Raw genomic sequence first — 23064 nt, 5'->3', positions numbered from 1 at the left:
TGGCACTGGTGAGGCTGCACCTCAAGCACTGGGTTCAGTTTTTGGGCACCTCAATACAAGAAAAACACTGAAGTACTAGAGTAGGTGCAGAGAAGAGCAACTAGGCTGGTGAAAGGCCTAGAATCTTATGAAGAGAGGCTGAGGGAACTGGGGATGTTTAGTTTGGAGAAGAGACGGTTGAGGAGAGACCTCATTGCCCTCTACAACTACCTGAAAGGAAGCTGTAGGGAGGTGGGTGTTGGTCTCTTCTCCTGAGCAAAAAATTAAAGGACGAGAGGAAATGGCCTGAACTTGTGGCAGGGGAGGTTTAATCTGGACATTAGGAAGAATTTCTTTACTGAAAAAGTCGTCAGACACTGCAACAGCTTGCCCATAGAGGTGGTTAAGTCACCACCCTTGGAGGTGTTCAAGAAGGTTTTAGATGTGGCACTTCAGGGCATGGTCTAGTGGCCGCAGTTGGAGGTTTTGTTGTATAGTGGTTTTTTTGGGGGGTTTTTTGGTTGCGTTGTTTAATTTTTTGTTTTGTGATGATAGTTGTACTCTGTGATCTCAGAGGTCCTTTCCAATCATGACTATTCTGTGATTGTGATTACTTTCAGTATTAATATTCTACTGTAATATCACTTAGGACATTCAGACTGCTATTTACTCTACCTCATGATAACTTAGAACAATAACCTACACTTCCACATACCACTGCAATCACTGTATTGAGATGGTTTGCTTTCCATCTGGTTTTCTTCTGTTTTCTTTTTAGCAGAATTCTGTGCCTCTTCTCGTGCACGCTTTCTTTGTAGTTTTTTTTCTTGTTTCATTTTTAACTTCTTAAGACTGAAAAAAAAAGGAATTAAGCAGCGATCCTAACATTAGTTGAGATGTTGCAAATCTCACATTTTCCATGTCTTAGAATAGCTATTGTAAGCTCCATTCTACTGTAAAATATTATGCCGGGAAGCACAAATACAATAAAACCAATTTTCATTTAGAAAGGACCTGGAAATTGCATAAAAGCTTCATAAAAAGTTAGTGTAAGAACGTCCCAAAGGTGCAGTAATTTTTACTCCTATTACTGGTATCAGAATTAGGATTGACTGAAATACCAAGTTTTTCTTAATTTATAACTCTGCATTTTGAACAACATACATAACCCATAAGTGCAACACAGACTGAGATCCACCTGGCTGAAAAGCAGCTCTATGAAATGGGATCTGGGGGTCCTGGCAAACAGTAAGCTCCATATGAGTGATCACTGTGCTGCAGTGGCAAAGAAAGTCAACAGGATGCTGGCTTGTATCAACAAGGGCTTTACCAGCAGATAAAGGAAGTCATCATCCTGCTCTACTTGGCACTTGTCAGACCACACCTGGAATACTATGTTCGGTTCTGGTCCCCACTATACAAAAAGATGTGGGCAGGCTGGAGAGGGTCAAGAGAAGATGACCAAACACCTGGGAAGCCTGCCACAGGAGGAAAGACTGAGAGAGCTGGGTTTGTTCCACCTGGAGAAAAGGTGGCTCAGGGGAGATCGTACTGCCACGTTCCAGTACTTAAAGGGTGGCACCAAGAAGATGGAGACTGCCTTTTACAAGGAGTCATATGGAAAAGATATGGGGTAATGGGTGCAATCCACTGCTGGGAGATCCCCATTGGGTGCCAGAAGATAGCTTTTCATTAAGAGAACAGTCAGACACTGGAATAATCTCCCCAGGGAAGTGGTGGATTCCCAAACACTGGACACTTTCAAGACTCAGCTTGACTCTGTGCTAATCCATGTTCTTTCTTAGAAAGGTTGGACCAAATGATCCTTGAGGTCCCTTCCAATCTGTCATTCTATTATTCTATGAACATTGGGATTTCCTCAACTTGCAAAAATCAGTTTTATTTATCCTCTCAGCATGATTCCTCATTGTTTATAACCTTACTTGACAAAAAAGTGATAACTCAGTTATATCAAAGGCATATGCCTCAACAACTGAAATACCATCATTACATGCATTTTTTATGTAGTTTCTAAACATTCACAAAAAGGTGGTTAGATAGTAAATGCTGTGAAACAGTGGTGCTGAACTTATGCCACTTAGAGATACCTCTCCCATCCAGCTAAAAATCTTGCTGAGTTTGCTCCCTCTAGCAAGGAGAAGGAAAAGAACAATGCTCGCAACCTCAGACTGAAAATAGAGTGGTATTCTAATCTAGATATACTCAACTTTCATGGTATGTATAATTAAGACAGTCCATTAAGGAGCATGCATCAGGCACCCATTCTTTTAGCATTCAGATTTTTAAGTCTCTTAGCACAAATGAGAGATATGAATGGGGAGGAAAAGCAGAGAAACAGTCCTCAAGTTCTGCACACAGTCTGCAAAGCATTCTTTCCCTGCCCTCAGATTTCACAATGAAATTAGGCTTCAGGTATAAAGACATTAAAATTACTGTAGGCATTTATATTCAAAAAGTATTGGTTCAAATTGGGGTATGGAAAAATCAGATTTGCATCAACTCATATGTTGCAGATTTGAGAACAGCTTCCTGTGACCTAACTGAAAATGTTGTTTTTAAACAACTGTATGACTACTGGAGAGCTACTAGTAATTTACTCAGCAATACACAGTAATGCCTTCCTGTGCTCGTTATAAACCTGTAGCTCTGTATCTTCTTTTACAAGATAATTTAAAAGCTTTTATAATTGTATCGTAACATATTGTACCAAACTTTTTAGTTTATCAAAGGCAAAGGGCAAGAATATCTTTCCAAAGTATTTGTTGTATTTTAGCAATTCTTACAAAGCCACGAAAACCAATTCTAGAGAAACCTGGTTTGTTCTCAAATTGATTCAATATAGTTTTAAACAGTAGAGAGCTTACCTTGAACATTTCTGTTTAATACTGGCTCTTGGTGGTTCCTTGAGTTTTGCGATTTTTTGTTCAAACTACCAAAATAAGTGACATCATATTAATAAAATTTGGGTTACAATGCAACATTGCTGTACTCAAAATCCAGGGACATTTGATGCTTTGGAAAGCAGTAAAAGTAACACTACAAGAGATAATGCAGTCTACATAAGCCTCATAGAAGTCCTTCTAATACTGCTACAACTGGCTGTATAGCAACAAACCTTTATCCAAAGAAAAGACAGGTTTAAAGACAACACGGTCAGGAAGGACTACAGGTTGTTCTGCTTTACCAGTAGGCAGGAGGCAAATTTTACAATAATTATTTTTGTGCTTCTCACAGACGAATCAATACTGCTCTGGGAAGAAGTACTCATCTTCCTATGACTCTGCAGAGGGTAACAGCACTCTTCCAATGCAATTATGCCGTTTAGCAAGATTAGCTCTGAGTTAAACTAGCAGTTGCTTTTTGTGTTGCACAAGCTAAATATAAAACAAAGCTCATACATGACAATTCTAACTAATACCATAAGGTTATGCCTGCTCCACCAGAGCAGGCAAGAAGAAAACAGGTAATTAATATTACTAAGACAGCACATTACTTAGGAGTTTGCAGTTACATTCTCATCTTCACTATCTCCTTCACCAGAGTAAGTATTTTAAAGATTTTTTTTAAATTATTTTATATGAATATTTACTTACTTCACATTTTACCAGACCAGAAGAACTGAAAATAACTATTTTTGAAATAAGGCCTCTGCAATCAGGAGTGAAACACAATTCTTTAAGAAAATCCTGTAAGAGAAAATGATAAACACAACAAAGATGTTTAAATTCACACAAAATCCATTTTCTTATACAGATTACAGTGTCTTGTTTTGAAGTGACCAAAGTAACTAAAACTAGAACAGTCCTAAACTCTTACTGGATGAAGAAAGCAAGTGACAGCTGACTTAGCAAGGACTGCAAATCAAAAGGATCCTAGATCTGTGGCACAGACCTGTTATCTCACGCTTCAACAGCAAGACTGTAGAAGAATAAAACTTCCATAAGGAAGGACACAAATAATGCACGACAAACAGTCTGAGCATATTAAGTCTTCACACAGACAGGCCTTTCCTCTGTAGACAATTGCAAGCTTTACCCACACTTGCATGTCAGACAACTTGGGAAGAGTGTCCTCTCTCCTGTCTCTCCTCCTGCCATTATCATGTGGGTGGAACATCAAGCTGTAACACTGCACCTAACAAAAACCAAAGGAATGCTATAATCTTGACTAAAAAAAGAATAGAATGCTCAATCTGACACAGCTCTTACCTTATCATTTTTATCACTGTACTTTGTTGTTTTCAACTTTTTCCAACAGCTGATATGAAACTCCACTCTACACTGCTGACAGCAAGTAATACGTATAAAACCCTAATATTGAGAAAAAAATATGAATTTAACATTTAAAAAAACCCCAAACAAACAGAAAACAGTGCACAACTTAACAGTACATAAGATGGTGATAGCTCTTTAATATGAAAGAGGGCAGCAAACATGCAAAACAAGAAGTTTTAATTCCCAAAACCTTTTAAACTAAAAATTTACCTTGAAGTCTGGGTCAGTAAAAAATATTTGGATTTTGGAGTGGCCATGGCATTGCTGATATCGACAAATTGCATCTGGTTCTGGTGGGAACTTGCATTCCTCAATACATTTCTTTAAAATCAACTGAGAAACACAATATTATGTAAGACAAATTGCAAAGAAACCAGGAAAAGATTCAATATCTACTTACAAACTTCTAGGAAACTCTGCAGTGAAACACACATCTCTCTTTGAAGCAGCAGATGACTAATAACAAAAGAATAACTCTTTTCTAGTGAGAGCTATGGAAGATTGTCCTTTTATGGCAAAATATTCAAAAGCTCATTTGAACTGCTCTTATTCAAGTACTCGTAGCTTCCCTGCATGCAGGTTTATCTTGGACTAATGTTTTAACTCCTGATCAACTCCAAATGCATGGGACTATAGGAAGTTTACCGTTACCAAAATGATGAGCCAGATTAATTAAATAACACAACAAAAATGAAGTGTCTGCCCATTTCAGGAGTGCCTCACCTGGGATCTGCATTACACAATCAAGTACATTCCTAGGGACAGCTCAGACCTGACCCTGCACTGGGGAGAGATCTCCCAGAATCATGTCTGAGGTCAGGACATCACAGTGGCTTTAAGTAAAGTCAGTTCAAGTCCCACCAGCGTTGGCATTAAGGCCAGATTAATAAAACATTATTAGAAAAGAAACCACCAGTTACAGTCTTTCAAATATTTGCGTTATGCTCTCCAGAAGTCCCAGATCACTCATTTATTACTGTAGTGTCATGTGGGGGTCAGTTTTTGCTTAGGAAATAACACTACTGCTGCTTCTAACATAAATGAGACAGGTCAGTGTAGTACAGACAAGTTCATAAACAGAATAGCCCAGCAAGTGTTATGGTGTCAAGCTGCCTCCATGCACAGCAACGCATCTGTCTTACCTCTCACAGCATGATTTTATCCAGAAACCCTTAACAAATAACAGTGACTTGATTGATAGTTTAAAAACACTAACAGCAGTAATAGTAGTAATAACAATAATAATAATGATAAAAGCTGTTCAGTGTGATAAAGTAATTTGTAGTGTCAGAACTGCAAGTTAAATTTTTCAAGACAAACATGGAATTTTATCATACAAGTCCAGCTGCACTGACCAATAACCATACAGTCAAACTGTCCTGTTTTAACTACAGCACAACTGGTGCAATTTTAAGCTTCACATTTTTGCTAATTAAAATTTCCAACCAGTTCTCTCTAGCATTATGCTGTGAATAGTTTTCATATCCATTTAAAGTTCGCTAACATGCAACTAAGAAGTTAGCACATTATGGAACACTTGGAGCAAACTAGAACCATGCTATTACATAGAAATACCCAAGCACAGAGCCTGATAGAGAGCCCTTGGCCTTGTGCTGTAAATGGGATTCTCCCCAGGTGTTCAAATGTGTCACCGGAAGAAGAGTTCTGCTCTACAAAGACCAGGCCTTGTGGCTGACGACAGCATTCTGGACAATGTGCAGCAGTGTTTCTCCTGGCTACTCCAAGCTGAAACCTCCCTTTCACCACACATTTTTCTTTGGCCTTCACAATGCAGGGGCAGAGAGGAGGATGACCTATTTTTTTTTTTTATGTGTTTGCTTAAAAAAAACACACAACAAAAACAAACAAACAAAACCCCCATACCTGTAAATTCTCTGTTCGTGTCTCTTCAATGACTTGAGATGATGTGGGCCAAGTCAGTACTCCAGGTACAATCTTGTGATTAATCATGGTTTGTGATTTCATGAACTGATCAAGAGCATCTGAAAATCTGAAGTTTGAAAATTATATGACATGTTCATATCCTATATAAATAACTTCTACATGACCTGTAATACTTCTACAACTCATTTTATAATCCAGGGGGAACTGTGAGAGTATGTGTAATGGTTCATTAAGTTACCTGCTTGAGGACTCTTTGGCATAAAAGACTAAAGATGGGAGCCAGTAAGCCAGGCTGGGTAAGGGGCCCAAAGTCCAGGCACAGATACTTGGCAGACAGAAAGCCTACACTGATATATTCAAGGGACCCATGAACATGGCTGTGCTTGTCAACACAGAAAGTGAGGGCATGTGCATGTTCATGAGTGCCCTTCAACCCTGATCAACCACGGAGGAGGCAGAGGACTCTGCTACCTACACTTACATTTTACATGAGTTCAGGTAGTGTTATATATGGAAGCAGCTCTGCCCAGCATAGTCTGGGAGGCCAGTTGTGTTGTCATGTGTGCATACACACCTCTTTGGGACATGCTCACAGCCTCACTACAGGTCAAACCTGCCAAAGGACACAACAGCCACATCTGTGGGACTGGGATGCAGACACCTTCTGGGTCTCAGACTGCATCTAGCTACATTGCAGCAGTGGGAAGGATGAATCCTGTCTCCGTGTCCAATACTCTCTAAGTGTGAGGAGGGCTAAATGTTTCATATCAAACTTATTTATTTAGCATGAGACTGGGTTTACATGGCAAGGCTGGATTGCAGACTGGGGACCACTGGCACAGGGTTGGCCTCTGTGAGAAGCTGCAGCTGCCTCAATTCCAGCTGGCTCCCACAAACCCACCACAGAGCACAGCTGAGCCCCTCAGGCAAGACAGTGGCACTTCAGGGAAAGCATGGGTAAGAAAGGACAAAGCGTACTGCATAGCTGCAAGGAGTAAGGAAAACAAGTGTGAAAACCAACGCTTCAAGCACCAAGGTAAGAAGGAGGGCAGGTGTTCCAGGCATGGAGCAAAGATTCCCACCACAGCAGCTCCTGAGGAGGACCCCAGTGGAGCAGGTATCCACACTGAAGCCCTGAAGGACCCCTTCTAGAGTAGGTGGATGTCCCCTGAAGGACTGCAGCCTGTGGAGAGGCCCCACTCTGCAGCAGGGGAGGAGTGTGCAAAGGAAGAGGCAGCAGAGACAGTTGTTACTACAGACTGACCACAGCCCCCACCTCCTTATCTGCCTGAGCTGCTCAGAGGAGGCAAAGGAATCAGGAATGAGAGAGTGAAGTTGATCCTGAGATAGACAGGGGGTGAGGGAGGAAGGTGATCTTAATTTTTTTATTTCATTTCCCACCATCCAACTCTATTTTAATAGACTATAAATTAAACTGTTTTTCCTCAAGTTGAGTCGCTTTGCCTGTGACTGTTAGCGAGTGCTCTCTGTGTCTTTATCTTAACTCCTGGGTTTTTTCCTTTTATTTTCTCCCATGCTCCCACTGGGGAGTGGGAGTGCCACGGAGCTAAGGTCTGGCAGCCAGCCAAGTAGAGCGACACAGTGAAATTACAACACAAGGATAACATAGCAACTGCAATATGCACTTGAATCAATAAAAATGGGATTCCTGTTTCTGGTCTCTCTATGCTTATCTTAGGACAATGTGAAGAAATACCACCAAGAATACGTGGGCTGATGCCAGCTCCAGCCTTTTGCTCTCAAGTTTATTAGCTGTCCAGTTTCTCTGCTTTATGTTTGGCTAAGCCATGTTTTCACTGCCCCCTCTCACCATGCTGGTCTGGCTACATCAGGAAGACATTTCTCTTTATCTAGCTCAGGGAACCCGATGACTCACTGTGCAGCTGCCTTATCTGAAACCAAGGTTACCCTCCAGTTTCCCTGGTGTTACAAGATAAGTAAGTCTTTCCTTAGGATACATTTTTCTCTGAGATAGTTCTTTTTTGCCCTTCTGCTATGAGTTCTCCTCCACTGTAGCAGTATGCTGGTGGTGATATCCCCACACCCTAGAGTCCACTCAATTCAGCAACTTCCAGTAACAAACTTTAAGCTGTAATAAATCAATCTGATATATAAAATCAGTGTTTAACAAGGAATACTTAAAAAAAAGCCACACATGGTTTCTCAAATGAAAATATTTTTAGTATCATACATTGTAGCTTTATATTACACTAACCTGTTTTGTCTGAGGTATACTTTTCCAGTTCCATAGTATGCCAAACAGCCACATCTTTCTTCCTGGTACTGCTCAATTATTTTCTTAAACTGGTCTTCAGCCTTTGTCAATGCCTTCAAGATAAATGTAAGACAAAAATATGTGATTCTACGCCAGAAGCTTTTCACTTGTCCCCTCCTTTTTTTTTGCTCCAGTAGACTGGGTCAGTATGCCCTATTCTTTGATCAGTCTTACCAACAGCAAAGGGAACTTAGCAAGCTTATGATCACAAAGGCCTCCCTTTTTTTAAAGAAACTTATTCTGTAAACATGAGCTCCCTCTGAAATTATGAAATTAAACTAGTAAGCTACAAACACCCAGACATTTTTTAATTCGTTGTAGGATATCAAGTATTTTTAAACACCACAGGAAAATAAACAAACAAAAAACCCCAACAAACAAAAAGCCAGAAACAAAAGCCTTCCCTGTCTCTTGTTTCAGAAGCAGAATGTTTGTTAGAAAGACTAGGGCATAAACACATTAAAATAAGGTAAAATAAAAATAATTAACTATATTTCATTAATACTTAAAAATCTAATTTGAAGGCTTAAAAATAAGTCTTATTTGGTATCATAATTTACCCAAAACCATTAAAGATCTACTCCCAGATATTTAAATTCGATGATTCTAACATGTGACAAAAGCTTTCCTTTCCCACTCCTTTTATGTCTGGACAAAAATGGATGGCCAACTAGAATTTCACATAAAAGCAATACAGTAGCTTAATGTACCTCAGGCTGTCCTATTCCAAGAAGAGCAGTGGCATGTCCATAGATGATTACAACATAATTAATGATACGAAAATTCAGCTGCTGCAAATAGAGTAAAAATATAGTAGTAGCACACATTTGGGAGCTTGAAATACAGCAATACATGCACACGTGCTGTCACACAAAACTAAATACTACAGTACAATAGTTTGATAAGATCTAGGACAACAAATGGGTCAATGACTGGCTAGATACATATACAAAAACTTTCAGGACTATTCACAAAGAGTGATCTCACTTGAAGAATATAAATTCTCTTTACCCTACATTATTATGAATAAAGGTTGAACAAGGTGACAATGGACAACAGTTTCCTAGCAAATAAGATAGTTGATAAGAGTACCTTGCATTATTCTTACAAGAATATTATTTTGGCAAATATTTTTTATTGTGCATCTAGAAATGACATTATAAAAATATATCCTATGCTACTATTGTTTCATTTGGCTTTTATCCTGTTGTCATTTATAAGCTCCTTGGCCTTGCAGACATTACAAGCAACAATTCAATAATAATTACTATTTTGACAGAATGTGGAAGCATAGCATTGAAAACAAGCTTCAATTACTTCAATAAACTAATGTATTCCTCTCAGTTTACCTTTAACTCTGAAGGCTTCAGAAGGCTCAACAACTGTGAAAAGGCATGTTCAGCACTGTGATACCGCTGGTCCATCAAGGCTGTGTATCCATCACGAACAAAGCATTCAACCTCTTCTAGCCTCTTAACTAATTTCCCCTAAAATATTTAGGAAAACAGTAAGTCCCAAAGGAAACTATCTTTTCCTGTTTTGTTTTGTGTTTTTTTTTCTTTTTTAAAGCAAGCAAGCTATTTGCTAAAATACTTGCCCAACAGAAAATTAAAAATCTGTACTTCCTACTGTTTTATCACTAATTCACTTTTAAAGCAGCAAGTCAGGCACAGTTTTATAAAACTGTTTCAAATTCAACTTTTAAAAGCTTAAGAGTTTCATAGACCTGCTGCTGCTATTCTCTTAAAAAATCTGTTTTGTAGTACGATTAGATCATTTTTTCTCCAGAAAGTTTCAAGTTTAGTTCAAGCACCATTTTAATCCTTCTTACATTAAAAAAAAAACAACAAACAGATTTATGCTTTTCCACACTTGCACACTCTATTTTGAGTACAAATATTTTTGAAAAACCTAAGAACTATTTGGTGTTGCCAACACTTTCTCTCCATTACGTTAATAGTTAATGCTAAAACATTTCAGAATGCATTATGCCTTTCACTACAGATACTTCCTGAAGTCTGCAGTAATTTCCAGTAGCATGATTGTAAATCAAGACAAACAGTTGCAAAATTAGAAACTTCTACTTCCTTTATCTGCTGAAACACTAAAATAAACTGAGCTTTGGAAAGCAAATAATTGTGCCAGGTTAGAAGTAATTTGACTATTTAAGAGGCTTTTCCAGCAATCCTAAGCAAATAACAGTGTAACAAGGAGGTCCACCTGTATATTTTAGGCCTCTCTATCAGTACTAAATCTTTGGTACTAAGTGATCCTGCTTTACAAGCTTTTTGTTAATTGCCCCTTTTTCTCCCCTCCATATGTTAACATTTGAGCCTGGGACTCTGAAGATAAGATGATGGACAGGGAAAAGCATAAATAATAGGGAGGTTTGGGAAGAACAGAACATAACCTTTGAGTTGTCCATTTTTTTTAACATTACTGTAATGCTGAACTTAATCATATACCTGTATATTTAATTAGGTTTTGTTCAGAATTCATTTTCCTAAGCATCTATAAATCTTTGTTCTCATTCTGTCAACTGACCAAAAAGGACAAACGTAAAAAAATACTCATGGATTTAATGAGAGTTATAAACAGAAGTGGCAAGGGGAGTAGAAACTACAAACAGATACAGAAAAGATGAAAATGCAGAAACAACTTCACAAAAGAGTTAGTAAGGCTTATTTTAATTTTCTAGAACTACTGATTTAAGGTAATGCTGTCAGAACATACAATTATAGAACAGAACAAATTATATTAATTAATATTAAGATAATAATGTTAAACTACATGACGCGTGAAACTGATTAAGCCAACTAAAAATGTTTCTTTCAATACCAGTAATGCATTAGCTTTACAAAAATAGGTATTTTAAAGGAAATAAGGGGTCTTAGTGCAGGCAGAAGCTGCACTTTCTCCCAAATCCAACTTCATCACATGAGATAACTAATCAGAATGGAGATTTCTGGTATCTACTTCCCCAAATTGACAGTGACAAGATGATTAATTATGCACATTCCCATAATTTCATTCAAGAACTTTGGGATGCTCATCATTCATTGCTAGTAAGACCTTAGAAGGAGAAATCTCTATTTATGAATTTTATAGTTTTAGACAACTTTTCAACAAAATGTTCTGATTATTCTTAAGTGTATGTATCAAACACAGGAAAACATATTCAGTTGAAACTTTGTGAAGGGTATTATAAATCCTGAATTATTCCCATTGATTTTTGTAGGCTTTTTAAAAAAATAAGATACAAGGGAGCTATATTACTAACTAATGGTTTGAGCTAAATTATTCCATGACTACACTGAGTTTTGTTACACTCATTTCCAGTGTGAGGTCCTACAGGAGAGGAAGAAAAAATATAACCAGCAACAAGACAGTATAAATCAGTGTAATCACAATCTTTGTCTCCAGATGAAAGTCAGGCTAAGCATGAAGTGTTAAAAGTTTGAATGAACAGAGATTTTAGACAGCATTACTAAAAGACAACAAATTATTTACACTTAAAGTCATAAGCTAATAAATTCCCAGTTACCGGTAGCAAAGTATAGCAGTGGTCATCTTGGACAGCTGACTTCAAATTGACATGATATCTACAAATAATAGGACAACGGCATAATGAGTTTTCACACGTACTTTACATGTAATCTCATTTTCAAGAAACAGGTATTTCTTTGCTTTAATCAGCCACATCCCATTTACCTACATGCTAGAGATTGTTACAGCAGACTTTCACAATAATGGTAACAAGTACTATAACACTACCAAGGATGATTATAGTATTAATAAAGCTCATATACTTCTGGTTCAGGAATCACTAGGGCTTCAGGGAATTAGCATCACCATAACTGTTTTCTTTTACCTTCTCCACCTCATTCTCAGCTGAGTTGATCTTATAAAGGGGTGGGATAGGTGACTAAAGAACTTCACTACACCAAAGGCAGCTGTATAAGTGTGAGAGACTGAATCATGGGCTGTTTGTCTCAAAGTTTGCTAGCACAACCAGAATAAGGCGGCTCACTGGCATAAGACTGAAGCAACAGGAAGTGTTACTGCCTGAGATAACACAGCAAGACTAATGGCAACACCAACCACAAGACCATGGAGACCCAGTCTGAAGGTAGCAACCTACTGGAAGCACGCGCCATGGATGCACACAACTGCTGCACGAAAGGTGAGACCCGAATCGTGTGAAGCAAGCGCACATGTGTAGGACTCTGAGGACAAGTGGCACATGCCCTTGCCCTGGGGACAATATGAGGAAACAGCTCCCTGAACTCTTTATAAAAAGCCATAAAAAATTACTCCAGGATGGCCACTCATCACTAAAGACCTTAAGTTTATGGAAACTCGGGACACCGCAGGATCCATGGTGATGACTATCCTTGCAAATTCTTTCCCACACATTTGCTACATTTCTACCTTGATTTTTTTTCCTCCCATCCTATTGCTCTGTGTCTCTCCTCTTGTTACATAATAAAGCTTTTGGATGGCATTTGACCTCATTCGCATCTCAATTTCACTCTTGGGATCACCTCACATCTTCTTGAGTCTTGCATTGGACTGGAAGAATAAGATGGTTAAGCTTCTTTCTCCTTCTCTGTTCTTAAGTAGAAGTTCCTTCATCTTAGCACAACCATCACGTAAAATCAAATACATGTACCAGCTATGCATGGTGGGGACAGGGAGTGCAGAGAAGAGAGGAACAGAGTTTTTCTTCCAAGCTCTCCCTTTCCACTACTGCAGCAGAAACACCATGCACAACTAGAGAATGGAGAAAGTACAACAAAAAGGCAAAGTATTGCTTAATAACTACAAACTCAATGCTAAGATTGCTACTGAATCCTTAATGCTACTACATTGCCTTTTGCTAATATACATTCAGATCTGTCCCACATTTGAAGGTATCAAACACTCATCACCTGAGGTAAGCTGTTTACAGTGTCAGAAGGATTCCCTAAATTTTTAGAAGGCAAGCAACCTGCTAAGTACAGAAACAGAGATAACATTTTAACTAAGTATCTCACTTATTGAGAAACAGTGCATTTTTTATAGGTCTAATAAAATGCCCTGTAAGAGAAGCAATGCTGTAGATGGTTCAGTTACTTTAAAGAGGATTTGTTCTCAGAGTGAATTCTGACATTTCCTCTCTCCCCTCTTAAAGTGAAAGGAAAAATAAGTCAGTGGCAACCTTGTTAAATAACACAGATTACCTCTCCTGTGACAAAGTTTCAATTGTCCTAGCTATAATTCAAAAAGTTATGGAAAAACTAGATAATTGCACTGCAGCAAATATAATTTGAACAATGGTTGGCTTTGTGATCACACTTAGATTAGGACTGTAGATAATCAGGCTCAGCTTCCCAGGTTTCCTAAAGCCTTGGACTCTTCTACATGAGAAATCTCCCTTTAAAAGTTACCACTTAACAGAAACTTTCCTATTTCAGTCTTAAGAGCTTACTCTGCTTTACTCATCTGTTTTTACTCATCCTGAACAAAACTAATAAACACTAGCTGAGGAAGTATACAAACAAGAAACTGGAGTCAGAGCTTAATTAATCTAATTTCACAGCTCAGGATAAAACACTGAAAGCTTCCATCTCTGTATGGCCTTAAGTAAAGCGCTATTGTTTGCCTCAGTCATCTTACAAATAAATTAGCAGTAAGTTTTTTAATCCTTAACTACTTATCAGATAAGGAAATACACTGGCATGTGGAATCACCCATAAATCATCAATTTCCCCAAACCTGTCTGGAGCACTTTGACTCCAGTAGCACTGGAAAAAAAATATTTATTTTGTTAAATTCATTTTAAATGTTGTAACAGATGGAACCATAAATTTTGCCCATAAAATTTATAGTGCTTTTTATCTTAACAAATTTAAATTGGGCCCCAAACCATCACACTCACATTCAGTATGTTCATGGTGAGTACTCGTGTCCTTAAAATTACACATCAACATGTTTTAAGCAAAAATTCAAGTCTACAAACAACTGAAGTCTTTTCTGCCAAAAGAACTGTAAGTAGCAGTTGTTTTCTAGCATTCAATTCTGAGACTGACTTCCAATGCTTTCCTCAGTCAAACCTTTTCTTAGTAATCACAGGAAGTGTCAGAGAAGATTTAGAAATTATTTGGTACGAAGAGCAGAACTAGTACAAAAAGCCCTTGAGAACAAGACAAAACTTGAGATATGTTGTGGTGTAACTTTCAATGTAACAATTGAAACAAGCTTCCAATTATCTTTTGCTGTTAAGGAAGTACATTATCTCTTTTGGCTATTCTGTGTGACTTGTCTTTAGACAACAGTTTTTAAACAGTGGTTATTAAAACTGTGCCTTTATTTACTAATAATCAACTGCATTTTGCAAAATATTTAGTTGTCAAGTAACAATTCAGGATCTTCAGGAAAATGAAATTTTGTGAACTTTGATCAAGTATTTTAACATGAACTACACTCTGAAGAGTATGTAAACAATGGATAGAAAGCAACTGGCAAAGAGCAAGCGGCAAGTTAAAGCTGCATTAACTCCTTTTTATGTGCTACATAAAATTACTCAAAATACTAGTCATTTTTTAAAAAAAATTCTTACCTCATTTTTTCAGAATCACCAGGTTTGGTTTTTGGCCTCCCTTTGTTTTGATGACTTTGGCCTGCAGGGGAAAAAAAAAAACAAAACAGGAGAAAGTAATTAAAACAAAACGACAATTACCTAAGACTGAGGAAAAACATACGGACTTGGAACTCGCATTTTGCTTTATAAATAACAGATCTTAAACATTTATAATATGAAAAACTAACACAAACTAGAGTTTGTCAGAAAGTCACGTCTAAGTGTTACAGTATGAGTTCTATATTATTATTAAATAGCATAGGATTTATTAATCCTATAAAGGGGAAAAGATACTCCAAATAAACAGAAGAATCTTAAAATTCTGTAAGACATTATCTGACTCTACAATATTTAACAACTATTAAAGGGGACTCCAAGATAAAGAAATCTGTATGTTTCACAAAACCACAATGGATATTATTCACTATTGGCTGATAACTAAAATTTTTAAAGGTAATAATACAACACTATGGATGTTCAATATTGACAACAGAAATTTTACAAAGTCTACTACTTCAAAAAGTACATTGCTAAAGGAGTCAAGTACAAGCAACAATAATCTTAGAAATGCATACATATGAGTCAGATCAAGAGAAATGTCCCCGATTACAGAATAAAAGTGTTTGATGATATAGAAATACTGAATCACAATGACATGAAAGAATCTGTCATGTAACAGTGATTAATTTCTAACGCTGAACCTGAATGTCAAATATTTATCACAAAGCTTTCCTAATGTACTTTACACCTTCAGAGATCTAACACTGTCTTTGATTAGTTACAGGACTCAACATGCTTTGTAAACAATTACTTAGTAACAAGAAAGAAGAAAACATGTTTTATATTTCATTGTAATTGGGTCAAAACCAGGAAGCCATGGCAGTAACTGCAAAATAACCTCTCAACCATTTTCTGTGGAATTAAAACATAATACTAGGCATCTAAATATGCATATTCATAAGTCAGGAAGTTTTTAATTTTCAAAAATTTTCAGGTGGAACTTTACAAGGCATTAATGACTCAACAACAATTGTCACAAATTCACTTATGGGAGAGCTGCCTTCTAGTAACTGGATAATTAGACAAGCAGAGCAAAAAATTGTCTAACTGGACTGGTAAGGAACCAAGAAACAGCTGACTGATTCCGCCGCAGAACTGCTGAGCACTCCATGCTGCAAGTGTTCCTTATTTCACATGGTCAGTTGAAGGGGTGCAGAGCAGATTTTTTGCAAGTTAAACATAATGGATTTTACAAGGCATCCAGAGATGCCTCCTCTTGCCTCAGCTACCTGTTCCAAGAGGAGACAGTTCCTGGTATAATCAGTTTAGGAGGTGCTTGTGGCTCCCTACTTTTGGACACAATCACACAGACAACATAAAGACCAGCACCTAGATTCAAGCACTGGAACCCAAACATGAAGATACAACTACCTAAATCATTATACATCTCTTATTATTACACTTATACTGAATTACCATAAAATCAATTTTGAAAATGGGAGTTATTCATTTTAACTGGAAAGTTTCAGAAGCTATGCTTAAAACTGTTTATTTCATAATACTCAGAGAAGTATTTTCTATGATCAGATACAAAATACTGAAAGACATTGATTATGGAAAAATACAGATCTACCCATCCAAGTAATCTCACTCAAGTCAGCAGGATGACTCATGTCCTCATTTCTCAAGTTAAATCATATGCACATCCCCTTCATGCTTTGTGCCATAAGTAATTTTTCATTACAAACTAGTAAACATAAAATTTAAATTAATGAGAACAAAAATCAGAAATCACGGAGACTGATCCTGTTCAGAATTAATGAATGATTTATTGAAATTGTCACACAGGAGTCTGAATAGGTGTTTGTTGAAACAGTTCATACACATTAAAAACTTCAAAGCTACACTAATAATCATCACAAATTCCTCACAATAAATGTTTAAATGATGGAAAGCAATAATCCTTTTGAAATCCAGAAAAAAAACTTAAGGCACATAAGCATTTAACCATTTAGTGATAGAGATGTATTACCTTCTCTTCATTACACAGAATCTTTTCCCTTAAGGAACCAATATGTCATTCAAAAGAAAATCAACATAAAGAGATACAAGCCTTTCACCTCACCATTAAAAGAACAAATATGCACATTTTTTTCATTGAATTAAACTAATTTTAAAAGCCACTCAAGAAAAATTTCCTACAGAAACTGCTACTCCCACATACTACCACACAACTTAAAAATACTTTCAGATTTAAAATAAATACTTTTAAACAAAAGTAACAAGCAAATCTTCAAAAATTAAAATATGTCAGGGGATATACAAATTCAAAGGTAAAAAATATTTACTTACCCCACAAACAGTTAAAAATATTAGTAGAAGTAGTATTGCTTTTGCTAGACATTGCCATTAGCAGCAAAGAAAGAGATATAACAGAAATATATACATGCTCAAAAAAATAGTACATGCAGACAAAAACTGAAACTAAAATGGACAGTAACTTTAAGATAAGATAGAGTGGCATAAAGTTCCTTTACATTAGAACTCCTGCAAGTCTTAAGCCTTTAAGTGAACAAAGGCTAAGAAAAAGAAAGCTATTTCTCCCCACCCACAGTAAACTTGTATCAGCTAGTCATTAAGAGTGTAACTCCTCCTCTCAAAGCAAAGCCAAATCAAATACTTTCTTCTATATCAGTACCGACATGATGAGGGGGAGAGGAGGAAGACAAAGGAAGAAACGAAAAAAAAAGAATCAGCAGATTTTGGTTTTGCTTTTTTTTTTAATTACTACATTGCACATAACAGTTCATAGTCTCATGATCTCTTTTGCCTAGAAGAATTTTCAGTTCTCTCCTAACATTCAGTCTTTCATTACCCCTCTTCCCTCCTCAACCTTTCTGAAGACCAGCTATCCTTCCAACACCCTGTCCCTTCACCAACATCAGCAGCAGAGTCAGGCTGCAGACACCCTGCCCTGGACCAGCACTGGCAGCACAGACAGGTTGCCCACCTTTTCATGTGAAGAACAATTCTCTCAAATCCCATGACTCAAGGAGTAAAGGAGCTGTACAACTCCTACCTGCATTCAAGAGGCATGTGCATGACTTGGTCTTGCTGCCAAGTGACTTGGTGCCATGTCCCCAGAAGCCCACTGCAGCCAGGGCATCACTTAAACTCTAGTGTTTGCTATCAGCAATTGGGCAGGTTGATGATCTTATCCACTGCCTCAGTAAAGCTTTGTTTTAACATGTCGACAGACTCCATTAGTATTTGGACCACACCTTCTTCTTCAGGGAAATGTCTGGATTCACTTAGTTGTCATTTGCATCAAACTAATACAAAATTCTCTATGGCCTCCATGCACCTCCTCTTTTCCTCCTTCACACTATTTACATATAGTTCCTCAAAACAGATTTGTCTTTCAGAGCTTGACTTCCCCTTTCTAAAACTCTTCCCTGTTTTATCCTTTCTGTAATAAGTCCCTTCAATACTTGATAGTAAAATAAAAAAAGAAAAAAACTATCACACAGCATCTTTCCAACAAATTTGTCTTGACTATTCCTCTGCAACCTTTCCCACATTTCACATCTCCTAATATATACTTTAGTTCTTCAAGATGTTCATGTACGTCCTAAGTCCAAAACCAGCAAGACCACTTCACGTACTGGTAATTAAAAAATATTTTTTAATATACATTCACTGGCTTCCTAAAACCAAATTTTGAAGTGCTCTGCACTTAAGCACCTATTCAGCTAAGTATTTAAGTATGGGAAGTCCAAAAAACAGTATGGTGAGGCACCAAGGGCTTCAGACTGCTGCATAGTCAGAACTAGAAGGGCCTCGGAGACCACAACTTCAGAGAACAGCACAAGTACTCAGCTGGTCCGGATCCAGTAGCAGTATTCCATTAAAAAAAAGTCCCTGGGGGAGCTTTTTGGGAGTGGGAGTTCTCTCTATAAAAGGCCTGTGTTTTTTTATTATTAACTAAAAAAAACGCAAAAACCAAAATACCACAACAGAACAATATATCACACCAACTTAAAGCTCTTAAAGTTTGTAGCTAAAGATTCACTCCAACAAATACTTTGTGGCTCCTTCCTAATTGCAGGGTTATTGTCTTAAGGATGTCTATGGAGCTTTCAGTAATCACAAATGAATTACAGATATTGAAACTACCCACACACCTCCCTTAAATGTAGATCATTTTACACCTTATACCTGTCTCAGAAGGAGGAAATGCATTTGTAGTGTGTGACTCAGAATTCTACTTTTTAGTTCCAGAATTCATCCATGTAAAGCAGATTTGAATGACAAAAGCATAAAGGGAATAAGACAGAAAGAGACTAGAAGTATCCAAGCAACTGCATGCTAACAGGAAAAGAAGTGAAGCATGATAGTTTACTGTTGTGAAAATAACACTAGGTACACAGCAAGGGAAGAACCAACTCACACTTGATAAAAAGCAAAAACGAACTTACTTGGCAGAAACTCCAGCATTTCTTCAGAGCAACCTTTGCTTTCTGCTCTTTGGATGTCAGTCACCTAATGGCAAATATGTTTGATTTGTTTTATACAAGTAATATAAAATATATAATATTCACTAAATAGAAACAAGAAAAAAATAAATCACTAGAATTTAAATAAAGAAATAACAACAATAATGCAGTATATTATGTCCCCAATCAAGAGGTAAAGAAAAATAATTTCATTAATCAAAGTGTATTTGTACACTTAGACTGTTCTTCCCCAAATTAATATGGATTTACATTATCTAGTAGCCTTACCAAAAGTAGCCTTTTTTGCAGTAATATTAATATTAAAGAAAGATTGATTTACACAGACCTCCGTTATAAAGGTTTTCATAGCACAAAACACGACAGAAAAAAAAATTAAGTGCTTCCTGTGTGTTCTATGTATCACTTTCTTTTCCCCTTTGCCCTTATACATAGGTTTCGTTTTCCCCACTAACGAGTCATCTTTTCTCCCTGCCTCACCCTCCTGTAAAAACTGAAAGAGGTTTTCATTTGTGCCTGCTAAAGTGTTTTGACCTTGCTAGTAGATTCACATTATTTATCATCATGTTTTCTGCATCATATTGCTTACTTATAACACATTCCATAGGCTAAATTGTAACATTTATTAATTAGTTTACAATAATGACAGTAAAGGCCATCAGGAAGAGGTACAACTGTTTCTTAAAATTAATACTCAGTGTCAAAGAGAACTCTCTGTAAGCAACCTGGAGTTTGATTATTAAATTTTTAATTCCATGCTGCTACAGCAGGATGGTCACAATCCACATACATGTAGTGCAACAAACCACTCAGGAAAATTTATGCACAGGAATGGTTTACAGGCTCCCCATGATACTGGACACAAGACAGGCATTAAGACAGCAACACCTGAGAAATTCCACTGACTTCCACTAGCAAAACACACCTAAAATAATACAAGCACCAACAAAATCCTGCAACTTTCCACTTTGTTGGATGAGTGTTTTTTGGGGAATAAAAACATATGTACTAGTTTTGGCTGGGATAAAGTTAGTTTTCCTCATAGCAGCTGATATGGTGCTGTGTTTTGGATTTGTGCTGAAAACAGTGTTGATAACACAGCAATGTTTTAGCTGTTTCTCAGCAGTGCATGCACAGTTTCAAGGTCTTTTCTGTTCCACATGCTGCCCTGCCAGCAAGTTGGGTGGGGGTGCATGAGAAGTTGGGAAGGGGAACAGCTGGGACAGCTGACCTGAACTGACCAAAGAGACATCTCATACAACACAATGTGTGCAGCAATAAAAGCTGGGGGGATGGGGAAAGGAGAACAGGGGGAAAGTTCCAAGTTACAGCACCTGCCTTCCCAAGTAACTGTTAACATGTGATGAAGCTCTGCCTTCCTGAAAGTGGCTAAACATCTGCATTGAAATAATAAATTCTTTCTTTTGCTTTGCTTTTGTGTGCAGCTTCTGCCTGTTAAACTCCCTTTATCTTAACCCACAAGTTGTCCTGCTTTTACATTTAGGATCTTCTCCCCCATCCTGCTGAGGGGAGTGAGCAAGCAGCTGTGCTGAGCTGCCTACCAAGGTTAAACCATGACAACAAAAATGAACCATGAACAGAGAATTAAGCTTTCTGTATTAATGGTGATGCTTGATGGATAGTCTGCGATGGATGCACTCAACTCATTGAGCAACCCAGTGGTAATCTGGTTCAGCCTCAAAATAAATATAGGTCTAGGCCACCACCAGGCCATGAACATCCCTGGCTCAAATCTGTTCTTTGAAAACCCAGACAGGGACAGATTGACACAGTGTGCTTTGATGTATATAAGCTTGGAAACCAGAACACAAATCATGTGATTAACACACAAGTAACAGATTGTTCTTCCACATACTAATTTAGTCAACAAACAAAGGAAGTTGTGGGTACAAGGAGTCTCATGCTTACCTTTTCCATTGCATGTAATTTGACTACAAGCCAACCACTTTACTCCATAACTACCACAGCCTGGGTGAGCCTTTTTAGAGCTCTCTCCCTTTTAAGCAGCTGGCAGCACAGTGGTGATCTCCCTTTGAGTTGGCAGACCTCTCAAGGTTACTCCTCGAGGTTGAGACCCCTAATCAACTGCAGATCTTTGGTAAATTATCAATATTACACATGACCTTGTATCACAGGGCGTTTGTATCAGTAACTTCTAATCATTATTAAATCCTCTGTCTAGTGGAGTAAGACTGAACCTTGCCATTGGTCTTTGTCAAGTGTCACTTTTACAACATCTTACTTCACTAAAGCCATTTTTGCTACTACCTTTGGCTGTGGTTCTTTAAGCAGCCTAGATCTCCCTTATGACAGCTTCTTTGTCTTGTCTTTTAACCCCTCCTCAACAAAGAAATTAATAAAACCAATCTAGTAAACAGTCTTTTCAATTGAAAGAATTAATCTAAAGTGTTGGGGCCCTGGCTGTGCTGAAAGATTACGAGAAACTTTAGATGAAAACATCAGGCAGCTGGAGGAACAGGGAAGGTCGTTCTTGTGGGAACTAGTGAGGCTCTGGTATGTGTAGCAATCAGGTAGTAAGGTAAACAGGACAGGGAGTCAGATAAAGGGCTTAAAGTAGTGACCAATCAAAAGGGGAATGGGGAAGTGTGAACAATGTATATTAACCAATTAAGAGCTTTACTTTGCTGGATGGACAGTCTGCACACTGTCTTGAGACTATATAATCTGCACGCAGCTAAATAAACTTGGACTGAACCTACATCATATTGGTGTGCAGTATTCATTCCCGGCTCGCCACAGGATATGGATCACAGCACTAAAGAATAACAAAGGGCTTCTAAACTAACACGAGTACATCTTGCATTTTAGCACTATACTATGCTTGTTCTAAATACACAAGCCAAACAAATACTGAAAATTACAAAACCCTAAATAGAATCCAGTGAAGCATATTATATAACCAACATTTTCCCATACATAGCATGAAAATAACAGTCTATAACCATGCGCATTCCTTAGTATCACACTATCAGTGGGAAACGATACTCCAGAAGAGCAAAACTCCTGTAGTGTGAATCAACTTTGGCTAAAACATCTTCCACTGAACTCCATTACACCAGTTCATGTTAACTCAGTCCTAAAGCCAAAGAGAAGCCCACACTTGAATGTACATTTACAGGCAGGACTGGACAGTCCATTAAATCAGACATGACTTCAGTCCCACTTCCCATAAGCCTGAAGAGACTCCTTCTCTTAACATCCACCTTCCCATTCAAGCACTCACCTCCCACCTCCTTTCAAATTCAAAGTTCTGAACATAGATTTGGTAGTTGAGTATTACAAGCAAGTGCATTTGGCTGAGAAAGTACACCATTACTAAAACACAGTGGCTGCAAAATTTCAGCCCCACCACATGAAGTAACACATTCCAGGACAAGGAAAATCAACACACTCCTAGTCTTGTAAATCCAG

General features: G+C 37.7%; 1 protein-coding gene across 1 annotated transcript in view; it reads right to left on the bottom strand.

The window, feature by feature from the left end:
• Positions 1-23064, bottom strand: part of TTC3 (tetratricopeptide repeat domain 3) — a 70511-nt gene that overhangs the window by 29544 nt on the left and 17903 nt on the right. Inside the window, 12 exon segments of the mRNA XM_010000436.1 lie at positions 695-831; positions 2865-2929; positions 3594-3686; positions 4209-4310; positions 4485-4607; positions 6159-6285; positions 8416-8528; positions 9186-9266; positions 9825-9962; positions 12020-12077; positions 15077-15137; positions 19576-19639. Of these exon segments, the coding sequence (XP_009998738.1) occupies positions 695-831; positions 2865-2929; positions 3594-3686; positions 4209-4310; positions 4485-4607; positions 6159-6285; positions 8416-8528; positions 9186-9266; positions 9825-9962; positions 12020-12077; positions 15077-15137; positions 19576-19639 (1162 nt within the window).

Source organism: Chaetura pelagica, unplaced genomic scaffold (genome assembly GCF_000747805.2).
Source record: "Chaetura pelagica isolate M959 unplaced genomic scaffold, ChaPel_1.0 scaffold244, whole genome shotgun sequence".
Taxonomy (NCBI): domain Eukaryota; kingdom Metazoa; phylum Chordata; class Aves; order Apodiformes; family Apodidae; genus Chaetura; species Chaetura pelagica.
The sequence above is the reverse complement of the archived record's forward strand: the minus strand, read 5'-3'. Positions and strand labels throughout refer to the sequence as shown.